This window comes from Diprion similis, chromosome 3 (assembly GCF_021155765.1).
Source record: "Diprion similis isolate iyDipSimi1 chromosome 3, iyDipSimi1.1, whole genome shotgun sequence".
Classification (NCBI taxonomy): domain Eukaryota; kingdom Metazoa; phylum Arthropoda; class Insecta; order Hymenoptera; family Diprionidae; genus Diprion; species Diprion similis.
Window position 1 is genome coordinate 523,704 of NC_060107.1, and position 13,232 is coordinate 536,935.

Consider the following 13,232-nt stretch of genomic DNA (forward strand, 5'->3'; position numbering starts at 1 on the left):
CCTCTTCTTCCATAGGTTTTTTCTTCGGCTTCTTCTTCAGAGTAACTTTCGGCGAAACTTCTTCATCTTCTTGTTTTACTTCGTCTTCAGGTCTTTCATCATCTACTGGAACTTTTTTCGTTGGTTCAGCCGTATCACCTGGAAGACCTTCTACTTCTTCCTTATCAGGTTTGTTTTTCTGCCAGCCCTTCAACTTGATGGTTTCTGGTTCTTCCTCTGGCTTTTCAGAGGTTGGTATTCTAAATGTAACATCTGGTCCTTCCTCTGGGGCATCAGATTTGGGTTTACCTTTTATTAGAGGAATCTGTTCAATATCTTGATCTGGCTTTGTTTTCTTTTGCTTTGGATGCTGCCTTTGTTCAGGCTCGGGCTCAAGTTTTGCAGGGTGTTCAATTTCGTCAGGAACATATTTTTCGATCTGCGGGTGCTCGAAATCAAGTGGATTGAAATCGTCATGTTCTAATGTTGTATGCGGTTTAGGTGTTTCTTTTACAAGGGTTCCTTCTGTAGGTTCCTCTTTGACAGGTTCTTTCTTTATTTCTTTGATATCTTCAACTATTTTTTCTGGTATCTGTTTCAATTTTATTTTCTCGATTTCCGGTTCTTCTGATGTTAAAACTTGACCCTTACCGACACGTAGTGGTTGTGGTTCTTCTGACTTTTCCTTTGGTTTCTTCGGTTGACGCTCGTAGACAGATTTATCCTCAATCTCTTCTAACGGTACTTTTTTCAATTCTTCAAATTCTTGATCTAATTTCTCCAGGTCTATCTCATTCTTTTCTGTGAATTTGACTTTCTTTTGTTTTGGTTTTAGCACTTTAAGTGCCTCTTTCGTATTTCTGGACAGAATCCCACATTGAACTGGATTTTCTTCAAGGGTATCAAGTTTTGGTTTTTGTAATTGGGGCGGATAATCATCTATGAAAGTAATTCGACTACGAAGAAGTATTTTTGGAATGACCACGCCCTTCGATTCCTTCTTTTTGGGTATTGCTGCCTTTTTCAATTTGATTGTTGCGAATTGTGGCTGCTCATCTTCTGGTCGTAAAAATTTCAGTTTTGTTGGTTGATTTACTTCAGTTCGTTCGATTTTTTGTGGCACTAATTTTTGCAGCTTTGGAAGCTGAGGTTTCTTTTCAGTCTTTGATCTGGGCTCCCACTGAATCTTCTCCGGCATCGGCTCAAGAACTGGTCTTTCGTATGGTTCTGGTTCAACCCATTCAATATCCTCTTTTTTCGGAGATGTTTTCTTCTTCTTCTTTTTTAATACTTTTTTTGCCGGAAGCTCTTCGGAAGGCTCAATGACTTTTTCACCAATAAAGTCGTCTGGTTTTTCCTCAGCGGGCGCCTCAGAAGGTTTTTGTTCTTCTGTTGGCTTTTCAGTTATAACATCCTCAACAACTTCAGCAGGCTGCTCCACCTCTGACGCTTTAGATTTCTTGGTTTTCTTGGGCGCTTTCTTGACAGGGACTTCAGTTATCTCGACCTTATCAGGCTGGTCTTCAACTGGCATCGCTGTTTCTTGGCTCGGTTTTTCGTCTTCGGGTAATTCTTGAGTAGACGTTCCTAGAATAACCTCAGTTGTTTCAATACTTTCTTTGGGGAAAATGTCTTCCGTGGCTTGTTCTTCTGTCGGCTTTTCATTTGTAACGTCCTCAACAACTTCAGTAGGCTGTTCCACCTCTGATGCTTTAGATTTCTTTGTTTTCTTGGGCGCTTTCTTAACGGGCACTTCACTGATCGTGACCTTCTCAGGCTGGTCTTCAATTGGCATCGCTGTTTCTTGGCTCGGTTTTTCGTCTTCGGGTAATTCTTGAGTAGACGTTCCCAGAACAACCTCAGTTGTTTCAATACTCTCTTTGGGGAAAATGTCTTCCGTGGCTTGTTCTTCTGTCGGCTTTTCATTTGTAACGTCCTCAACAACTTCAGTAGGCTGTTCCACCTCTGATGCTTTAGATTTCTTTGTTTTCTTGGGCGCTTTCTTAACGGGCACTTCACTGATCGTGACTTTCTCAGGCTGGTCTTCAACTGTCATGGCTGTTTCTTGGCTCGGTTTTTCGTCTTTGGGTAATTCTTGAGTAGACGTTCCTAGAATAACCTCAGTTGTTTCAATACTTTCTTTAGGGAAAATGTCTTCCGTAGCTTGTTCTTCTGTTGGCTTTTCAGTTGTAACGTCCTGAACAACTTCAGCAGGCTGCTCCAACTCTGACGCTTTAGATTTTTTCGTTTTCTTGGGCGCTTTCTTGACAGGGACTTCAGTTATCTCGACCTTATCAGGCTGGTCTTCAACTGGCTTGGCTGTTTCTTGGCTCGGTTTTTCGTCTTCCGGTAATTCTTGGGTAGACGTTCCCAGAACAACCTCAGTTGTTTCAATACTCTCTTTGGGTAAAATGTTTTCCGTAGCTTGTTCTTCTGTCGGCTTTTCAGTTGTAACGTCCGCAACAACCTCAGCAGGCTGCTCCACCTCTGACGCTTTAGATTTCTTCGTTTTCTTGGGCGCTTTCTTAACAGGGACTTCATTGATCTCGACCTTGTGGGGCTGCTCTTCAACTGGCTTGGCTGTTTCTTGGTTCGGTTTTTCGCCCTCAGGTAATTCTTGAGTAGACGTTTCCAGAATAACTTCAGTTGTTTCAATACTCTCTTTGGGTAAAATGGTTTCCGTAGCTTGTTCTTCTGTCGGCTTTTCAGTTGTAACATCCTCAACAACTTCAGCAGGCTGCTCTACCTCTGACGCTTTAGATTTCTTCGTTTTCTTGGGCGCTTTCTTAACAGGCACTTCAGTGATCTCGACCTTTTGGGGCTGGTCTTCAACTGGCTTGGCTGTTCCTTGGCTCGGTTTTTCATCCTCCGGTAATTCATGCGTAGACGAGCCCAGAACAACCTCAGTTGTTTCGATACTCTCTTTCGTAAAAATATCCGGCGTAGCTTGTTCTTCTGTTGGTTTTTCAGTTGTAACGTCCTCAACAATCTCAGCAGGCTGCTCTACCTGAGACGCTTTAGGCTGATTTGTTTTCTTGGGCGCTTTTTTGATAGAAACTTCAGTGATTGTGACCTTATCAGGCTGATCTTCAATTGGAATGGCTGCTTCTTGACTTGGTTTTTCGTCTTCAGGTAATTCTTGTGTAGACGTCCCAAGGACGACTTCCGTCGTCTCGATACTCTCTTTTGAAAGAATATTCTGTGTAGCTGTCTCTCTGAAAGGTTCTTCTAGAACCATATCTTGGACAACTTCTGAAGACTGCTTTTCGTTAGAGGTTCTTGGTTTCTTCTTCTTATCAGGAACTTTCATCACCTCTACTTCTGTAATCTGGACGGTCTCATCATCTTCGATAACAGGCTTGGCCTTCTTTTCCGCAGGCTTCTCGATTACGATTTCTTCAACGACTTCATCTGGAACGCCATCATCTCGGATAACAGCCTTCTTTTTCTTTATAACCGTTCTTGTCGGCGTCTCCACAATTTCCACAATCTGTTGTTCTTCCATCACTGTGGTCTCCTCGAGTGGCTTTTCAATAACTTCTTCAATAAACTCCTCAGGCGCACCTTCCTTGGTTGGCTTCTTCTTCTTTTTGATTGTTTTTGTTGTTGGAGTTTCAATCGTTTCAATAATCTCTTCTTCCACGACCGTCTTTTTGATTGACTTTTTCTTCGGCGCCTTCTTCACATTTACTTCTGTGATCTGGATGGTCTCCTCATCTTCGACAATAGGTTTCGCCTTTTCTTCGGCAGGCTTCTCGATTACGATTTCTTCAACGACTTCATCTGGAACTCCATCGTCTCGGACAATAGCCTTCTTTTTCTTTATAACCTTTCTTGTCGGGGTCTCCACGATTTCCACAATCTGTTGTTCCTCCATCACTGTGGTCTCTTCGAGTGGCTTTTCAATAACTTCTTCAATAACCTCCTCAGGCGCACCTTCCTTTGTTGGCTTCTTCTTCTTTTTGATTGTTTTTGTTGTTGGAGTTTCAATCGTTTCAATAATCTCCTCTTCTTCCACGACCGTCTTTTTGGTTGGTTTTTTCTTCGGTGCCTTCTTCACATCTACTTCTGTGATCTGGATAGTCTCCTCATCTTCGACAATAGGCTTCGCCTTTTCTTCAGTGGGCTTCTCGATTACGATTTCTTCAACGACTTCATCTGGAACGCCATCATCTCGGACAACAGCCTTCTTTTTCTTTATCACCTTTCTTGTCGGGGTTTCCACGATTTCCACAATCTGTTGTTCCTCCATCACTGTGGTCTCCTCGAGTGGCTTCTCAATAACTTCTTCAATAACCTCCTCAGGCGCACCTTCCTTTGTTGGCTTCTTCTTCTTTTTGATTGTTTTCGTTGTTGGAGTTTCAATCGTTTCAATAATCTCCTCTTCTTCCACGACCGTCTTTTTGGTTGGTTTTTTCTTCGGTGCCTTCTTCACATCTACTTCTGTGATCTGGATAGTCTCCTCATCTTCGACAATAGGCTTCGCCTTTTCTTCAGTGGGCTTCTCGATTATGATTTCTTCAACGATTTCGTCTGGAACGCCGTCGTCTCTGACAATAGCTTTCTTTTTCTTTATAACCTTTCTTGTCGGCGTCTCCACGATTTCCACAATCTGTTGTTCCTCCATCACTATGGTCTCCTCGACTGGTTTCTCAATAACTTCTTCGATAACCTCCTCAGACGCACCTTCCTTTGTTGGCTTCTTCTTCTTTTTGATTGTTTTTGTTGTTGGAGTTTCAATCGTTTCAATAATCTCCTCTTCTTCCACGACCGTCTTTTTGATTGGTTTTTTCTTCGGTGCCTTCTTCACATCTGCTTCCGTGATCTGGATGGTCTCCTCATCTTCGACAATAGGCTTTGCCTTTTCTTCAACAGGCTTCTCGATTACGATTTCTTCAACGACTTCATCTGGAACGCCATCGTCTTGGACAACAGCCTTCTTTTTCTTTATAACCTTTCTTGTCGGGGTCTCCACGATTTCGACAATCTGTTGTTCCTCCATCACTGTGGTCTCCTCGAGTGGCTTTTCAATAACTTCTTCGATAACCTCCTCAGGCGCACCTTCTTTGGTTGGCTTCTTCTTCTTTTTGATTGTTTTTGTTGTTGGAGTTTCAATCGTCTCAATAATCTCTTCTTCTTCCACGACCGTCTTTTTGATTGGTTTTTTCTTCGGCGCCTTCTTCACATCTATTTCTGTAATCTGGAGAGTCTCCTCATCTTCGACAATAGGCTTTGCCTTTTCTTCAACAGGTTTCTCGATTACGATTTCTTCAACGACTTCATCTGGAACTCCATCGTCTCGGACAATAGCCTTCTTTTTCTTTATAACCTTTCTTGTCGGGGTCTCCACGATTTCCACAATCTGTTGTTCCTCCATCACTGTGGTCTCCTCGAGTGGTTTCTCGATAACTTCTTCGATAACTTCCTCAGGCGCACCTTCTTTGGTTGGCTTTTTCTTCTTTTTGATTGTTTTTGTTGTTGGAGTTTCAATCGTTTCAATAATCTCCTCTTCTTCCACGACTGTCTTTTTGGTTGGCTTTTTCTTCCCTGCCTTCTTCACATCTACTTCTGTGATCTGGAGAGTCTCCTCATCTTCGACAATAGGCTTTGCCTTTTCTTCGGCAGGCTTCTCGATTACGATTTCTTCAACGACTTCATCTGGAACGCCATCGTCTCGGACAATAGCCTTTTTCTTCTTGATAACCTTTCGTGTTGGGGTTTCTACAATTTCGACAATCTGTTGTTCTTCCATAAGAGTGGTTTCCTCTATTGGTTTCTCAATCACCTCTTCAACTACCTCTTCAGGAGCATCATCTTTAATTGGCTTCTTTTTTCTTTTGATCGTTTTCCGCGTAGGAGTTTCAATGATTTCAACGATTTCTTCTTCCCCGGTAACAAGTACTTCCACCTGTTGAATATGACTCCGTTATTCTCCTGAATTGTTACAATCTTCTAGCCTCTCAATAAGTAGACTTACCTTATGAAGAACCTCCTTAGATTCATCTGAAAAACATCAATTATCAATTAATATTACACAAAATCTCGCAACCGCGAATATATGTCGAAATACCCAGCGTCAGATATTCGGGGTTTTTTCATGTTTAAATTTCATACGTCTATGTCGTTAATTGACAATCATTTCTCAAGATTGTAGTTTTCGTATAGTGTAAAGTAAAACAACATCACAGTAAATTTGACTTTCAACCGTAGAAAAAATGCATCGAGAATCGCCGAAAGAATGTTGCCCACAATCACTGCAAACCTTACGTGAAATTTTTTAAAGTGGACAGTCTACGTATTATAATCACTTCCAAATTACGTAACAGTATGTTGCGCAAGCAATGTCGGATGATATTGAAATCCTTACTACAGTAGAACATCGATTATCCGACTCTCGATCATCCGAACCCTCAAATCACCCAACGATGACTTAGTTTATCCGAACGCTCAATTATCCGAACGTTAGCGTGAAAGATACATTGTTGCTCGCTGCCACCGCCGTGAGCAACAATGTATTTTTGCGTGAATCGTCGGCATGCTACGGTGTTAAGCGTGTTAATATAAAAAAAAGCATTCGACTTTTTTCAGGTTTATATAATTCAACGTTAATATATATGTCAAATTTTAATATATATGTATGTACTGTTTTTATGTTGAAAGGTATTGTTTATGATCTTGTCCTAAAAAACCCATGTTTTGATTATCCTAATTAGTCTCGGTCCCAATTGGTTCCAATAATCGAGTTTCTACTGTATTAATAAATTCTTGATATCATGTATGTCGAATTTCCAATTGTTCTAGGTTTGTTGATGCGCGCATATGATGATCGCTTTGTAAAGATTACACAATCAGAATTAATATATCGTGTATGTCATGTCCCGAAGGTCTTCGCTAGCAAGGTCTGGCCATATAGTTTTGCTTCCATTATACACATGAATTCAACAGACAAAAATTAAGTGTATTCCAAATGAGTAGATTTGGAAAGTTTTCGATAAGTGTCTTACCTTTGGTTCTCTGATCAACGTCTTTGAGTTGTGTTGGTTTTGTGTGTTTCGATTTTTTGTGTGTGAGTGGTATTGTGTCTTCAGGAATCTCAGTTACTGTGGTAACTGGCTTTTTACCTTCTTCTTCGACAGTTGTTTCTTCAGTAAGGTGTTTTTTATTGCCTTGTGTTACTTTACGACGTTTTTTAGTGATTTTTTTGGGCTTCCCTTCTTCCGTTACTACTTCAGTTACCCTAACTTCTTCGTGAATTTCTTCAATGATGGATGGTATCTGTCCTTCAGGGAACTGGTCTGAAAGAGGTGTCGTTGTTTCGTCAACGAGCACTTCGTCAATTGCCCTGACCATAGTGATCGGCTCTTTGCCTTCTTCTTCAACTGTTCTTTCTTCAGTGATTATCGGCCTTTCTTTTCCCCTTTTTTTTATGGTCTTTTTTAATGTAATCTTCTTTGGTTTCTTGTGAGGTGCGTCTTCTGTGTACTTCGTTGTAATGATATCAACTGATTCTGTAACATCATCATCTCGAGGAGCAAATTCGAGAGGTTTGTCGTCGGGCATTTCTAAATCCTTGGGCTCATCGGTTTTTTTCCATGGCTTGAGTTTCACCGGCTCTGCCTCTTCTTCGGGCTTTTCACCCTGTCGACTCTTGAGTCTTATATCAGGTATTGCTTCAGATTCCTCTTCTTTGGGAATTCCAGGGATAATCGGAATCGATTCGTTATCTTGCTCTGGTTTTTTCGCAGTACGCTTAGATTTCTTCTTAGCTGGAATCTTGGGCTGCGATTCCTCTTTTTCAGGACTTGAAAGGGCTTCCCTGTCTTCCAACTCAGGTTGATTGAAATCAATATCGTAAGGTTCGAAAGGAGAGAGTTCCGGCTGATCACGATCTTTGGTACCTTTCGTCTTCTTATCTGGTTTATCTTTTGTTTTAGGTATCAATTGCACCTCTTCCGGCTGAATGGGTGCTTTTTGGTCGACTTTTTTCAAGGATATCTTTTCGTCCACAATTTCGTCTCTAGGAGGTACCGTACCTTTCCCAATTTTGAGCCTGTCGGGCTTATCTTCTTCTGCCACGTTTGGCTTGGGCTTGCGCTCATAGATAGATTTATCTTCAATTTTTTCCAAGGGAACTTTTTTGAGTTCGTCAAATTCCAAGTCCAACTTTTCTAATTCCGTCAAATCTTTATCATGTGGTTTCCTCTTCTTGTGTTTTATCTTCTTGAGCTTCAAGGCATCTTCAACATTACGTGAAAGAATACCATTTTGAATGTAATTGGGTTCGATAGTTGCGATCAAGGGATACTGTAGACTTGGTGGCCACTCGTGATCTATGATGCGACTACGTAATAAAACTTTCGGAAGTTTGACCTTCTGTTTCTCATCTCTTGGTTTTTTAGTAGAAGGCGTCTTTTTCAGCTTGACTTGGGCGAATAAAGGTACTTCTGGTGCAATGACTTTCGGCTTGAGCGGCTTTTGTTCAGTGATTTCGATCGTCATCAATTGCGGCTTTAGATTCGCTTTCAGCAACTCCGCATCTACAACCTTATCAGCTGGTATGTTGGCTGACTTTTTGACTTTCTTTTTTGTAATCGGTTTCTGCTTGGCTTTGGGTTCATAAACTGAGAGAGGTTGAGTGACATCATCAACCGTATCTTCAGGTAGTTCAACACTTACAACGACTGGTTCTTTGCCTTCTTCTTCAACGGTCATTTCGTTGACGATCCGTTTACAACCATCTCGCATTATCTTGCTACGCTTTTTGATCACTTTCTTGGGGTGACCATGTTCAGTCACTGTTTCAGTTACCTTAACTTCTTCATGAATTTCTTCAATTATCTTTGTAGTTTCCTGTTCAGGAGTTGGTTCGAGAAGAGGTGTCGATGTTTCGTCATCGAGGACTTCATCAATTGCGGTAACTACAGTATTTGGTTCCTTGCCTTCTTCTTCGACAATCAATTCTTCCGTAATTTGTGGCTTACCTTTGCCTCGTTTTCGAATAATCTTCTTCTTGGTTATCCTTTTTAGTGGTTTGTCAGGTGAATCTTCAACGTACTGTGTCGTAATTGTATCAACAGATTCTGTAACATCATCATCCCGAGACATAAATACAAGAGGTTCGTCATCTGATTTTTCCGCTTTTACAGGCACTTCAGCTTTTTTCCAAGGCTTCAGATTAATGACCTCAGGCTCTTCGTCAGGCTTCGTACCCTGTCGGCTTTTGAGTACGATGTCAGAAGTTTCTTCAGGTTCTGTTTTCGTCGGAGTGCCGGGAATGATTGGGATTGTCTCGATATCTTGGTCCGATTTCTTTGGAGTACGTTTGGATTTCTTTTTGACTGAGAGCTTGGGTTGAGAGTTATCAATTTCGGGACTTGAGAGACGTTCCCTTTCTTCCATTTCAGGCTTACTAAATTCGATATCATAGGGTTCAAAAAGACTGACTTCCGGCTGATCACGATCTTCTGTATTTTCTGTATTTTTGACTGGTTTTTGTTTCCTGTTGGGTACCAATTGCGACTCTTCCGTCTGGATGGGTGCTTCTTTATCAACTTTCTTCAAAGATATCTTTTCGTTCTCGATTTCTTCTCTAGCAGGTACATGACCTTTTCTAATCTTGAGTTTGTCAGGCTCATCTTCTTCCACAAGCTTTGATTTCGGCTTGCGTTTGTAGACAGATTTATCTTCAATTTTTTCCAAAGGAACTTTTTTGAGTTCATCGAATTCCAAGTCCAGCTTTTCTAATTCTGTCAGATCTTTATCGGACGGCTTTTTCTTCTTATGTGTTATCTTCTTGAGCTTTAATGCATCTTCAACGTTACGTGAGAGAATACCATTTTGTATATAATTCGGTTCGATTTGTGTGATTGATGGATACTGGAGAGTTGGAGGCCATTCGTGTGCCACTATACGACTACGCAACAAAACTCGGGGAAGTTTCCCTTTCTCGCTTTTATCCTGTGGTTTCCGTGAGGTGGGCACTTTTTTCAGTTTGACCTGAGCGAACAAAGGTACTTCTAGAGAGCTTATTTTGGGCTTCGATGATACTTGTTCTATCATTTCGATTTTCGTAAGTGTTTTGAGTGTTTTCTTCGGGAACTTCTTCAACAGTAGACTGGACTCGGAGACGGGAGATGGATCGGAATCATCTGTTTCATTTGCAGGTATTTCAACTACCGTAGTGACTGGAGCTTTTCCTTCTTCTTCGACAGTTACTTCCTCCGTGACCTGTTGCTTCTTGCCTTTGCGCTTGACAATTCGTTTCTTGACAACCTTGCGAGGTTTGCCTTCGTCAGTGACTTCTTCCGTCACAGTAACTTGTTCGCGAGTTTCCTCAGGTTCGTTCGGCTTGACTTGTTCTGAAGCGGGTAGTTCCTCGGTTGTTTCGTCGAAAGTAACTTCTTCCACCGGATTTTCAGTGACGGTCGTTACTGGGGCTTTTCCCTCTTCTTCGACAGTCACTTCCTCCGTGACCTGCTGCTTTTTGCCCTTGCGCTTGATAATGCGTTTCTTGACAACCTTGCGAGGTTTACCTTCGTGAGTGACTTCTTCCGCCACGGTGACTTGTTCGCAAGTTTCCTCACGTTCAATCGGCTCGACTTGTTCTGGGGCGGGTAGTTCCTCGGTTGTTTCATCAAATGTGACTTCTTCCACCGGTTTTTCAGTGACGGTCGTTACTGGGGCTTTGCCCTCTTCTTCAACAGTCACTTCCTCCGTGATCTGCTGCTTTTTGCCCTTGCGCTTGGTAATGCGCTTCTTGACAACCTTGCGAGGTTTACCTTCGTGAGTGACTTCTTCCGTCACAGTGACTTGTTCGCGAGTTTCTTCGCGTTCCATCGGCTCGACTTGTTTTACGGCAGGAAGTTCCTCCGTTGTTTCATCGAAAGCGACTTCTTCCACCGGATTTTCAGTGACGGTAGTGATTGGAGCTTTTCCCTCTTCTTCGACAGTCACTTCCTCCGTGACCTGCTGCTTTTTGCCCTTGCGCTTGGTGATGCGTTTCTTGAACACCTTGCGAGGTTTACCTTCGTGAGTGACTTCTTCCGTCACGGTGACTTGTTCGCGAGTTTCCTCACGTTCAATCGGCTTGACTTGTTCTGGAGCGGGTAGTTCCTCGGTTGTCTCTTCGGAAGTAACTTCTTCAATCGGCTTTTCAGTGACGGTCGTGACTGGAGCTTTTCCCTCTTCTTCGACAGTCACTTCCTCCGTGACCTGCTGCTTTTTGCCCTTGCGCTTGGTGATGCGTTTCTTGACAACCTTGCGAGGTTTGCCTTCGTCAGTGACTTCTTCCGTCACAGTAACTTGTTCGCGAGTTTCCTCACGTTCAATCGGCACGACTTGTTCTGGGGCGGGTAGTTCATCGGTTGTTTCATCGAATGTGACTTCTTCCACCGGTTTTTCAGTGATGGTCGTTACTGGGGCTTTTCCCTCTTCTTCGACAGTCACTTCCTCCGTGATCTGCTGCTTTTTGCCCTTGCGCTTGGTAATGCGTTTCTTGACAACCTTGCGAGGTTTGCCTTCGTGAGTGACTTCCTCCGTCACGGTGACTTGTTCGCGAGTTTCCTCACGTTCAATCGGCTCGACTTGATATGGAGCGGGTAGTTCCTCGGTTGTTTCATCAAAAGTGACTTCTTCCACCGGCTTTTCCGTGACGGTCGTTACCGGGGCTTTTCCCTCTTCTTCGACAGTCACTTCCTCCGTGACGTGCTGCTTTTTGCCCTTGCGCTTGGTAATGCGCTTCTTGACAACCTTGCGAGGTTTACCTTCGTGAGTGACTTCTTCCGTCACAGTGACTTGTTCGCGAGTTTCCTCACGTTCCATCGGCTCAACTTGTTCTGGGGCGGGTAGTTCCTCGGTTGTTTCATCGAATGTCACTTCTTCCACCGGTTTTTCAGTGACGGTCGTTACTGGGGCTTTTCCGTCTTCTTCGACAGTCACTTCCTCCGTAACCTGCTGCTTTTTGCCCTTGCGCTTGGTGATGCGTTTCTTGACAACCTTGCGAGGTTTGCCTTCGTGAGTGACTTCCTCCGTCACGGTGACTTGTTCGCGAGTTTCCTCACGTTCAATCGGCTCGACTTGATATGGAGCGGGTAGTTCCTCGGTTGTTTCATCAAAAGTGACTTCTTCCACCGGCTTTTCCGTGACGGTCGTTACCGGGGCTTTTCCCTCTTCTTCGACAGTCACTTCCTCCGTGACGTGCTGCTTTTTGCCCTTGCGCTTGGTAATGCGCTTCTTGACAACCTTGCGAGGTTTACCTTCGTGAGTGACTTCTTCCGTCACAGTGACTTGTTCGCGAGTTTCCTCACGTTCCATCGGCTCAACTTGTTCTGGGGCGGGTAGTTCCTCGGTTGTTTCATCGAATGTCACTTCTTCCACCGGTTTTTCAGTGACGGTCGTTACTGGGGCTTTTCCGTCTTCTTCGACAGTCACTTCCTCCGTAACCTGCTGCTTTTTGCCCTTGCGCTTGGTGATGCGTTTCTTGACAACCTTGCGAGGTTTACCTTCGTGGGTGACTTCTTCCGTCACGGTAACTTGTTCGCGAGTTTCCTCACGTTCAATCGGCACGACTTGTTCTGGGGCGGGTAGTTCATCGGTTGTTTCATCGAATGTGACTTCTTCCACCGGTTTTTCAGTGATGGTCGTTACTGGGGCTTTTCCCTCTTCTTCGACAGTCACTTCCTCCGTGATCTGCTGCTTTTTGCCCTTGCGCTTGGTAATGCGTTTCTTGACAACCTTGCGAGGTTTGCCTTCGTGAGTGACTTCCTCCGTCACGGTGACTTGTTCGCGAGTTTCCTCACGTTCAATCGGCTCGACTTGATATGGAGCGGGTAGTTCCTCGGTTGTTTCATCAAAAGTGACTTCTTCCACCGGCTTTTCCGTGACGGTCGTTACCGGGGCTTTTCCCTCTTCTTCGACAGTCACTTCCTCCGTGACGTGCTGCTTTTTGCCCTTGCGCTTGGTAATGCGCTTCTTGACAACCTTGCGAGGTTTACCTTCGTGAGTGACTTCTTCCGTCACAGTGACTTGTTCGCGAGTTTCCTCACGTTCAATCGGCTCAACTTGTTCTGGGGCGGGTAGTTCCTCGGTTGTTTCATCGAATGTCACTTCTTCCACCGGTTTTTCAGTGACAGTCGTTACTGGGGCTTTTCCGTCTTCTTCGACAGTCACTTCCTCCGTAACCTGCTGCTTTTTGCCCTCGCGCTTGGTGATGCGTTTCTTGACAACCTTGCGAGGTTTACCTTCGTGGGTGACTT

The 13,232-nt window shown here is 43.5% G+C and overlaps 1 protein-coding gene across 1 annotated transcript in view; it reads right to left on the reverse strand.

Annotated features, from left to right (window-relative positions):
- The window catches only part of LOC124404237 (titin-like), a 63,672-nt gene that overhangs the window by 12,951 nt on the left and 37,489 nt on the right, over positions 1-13,232 (reverse strand). Inside the window, exons 21-23 of the mRNA XM_046878214.1 lie at positions 6,984-13,112; positions 5,957-5,982; positions 2-5,887 (exon numbers count right to left, since the gene is read on the reverse strand). Coding sequence (XP_046734170.1) covers positions 2-5,887; positions 5,957-5,982; positions 6,984-13,112 — 12,041 coding nt within the window. The remainder of the gene's footprint in view (position 1; positions 5,888-5,956; positions 5,983-6,983; positions 13,113-13,232) is intronic.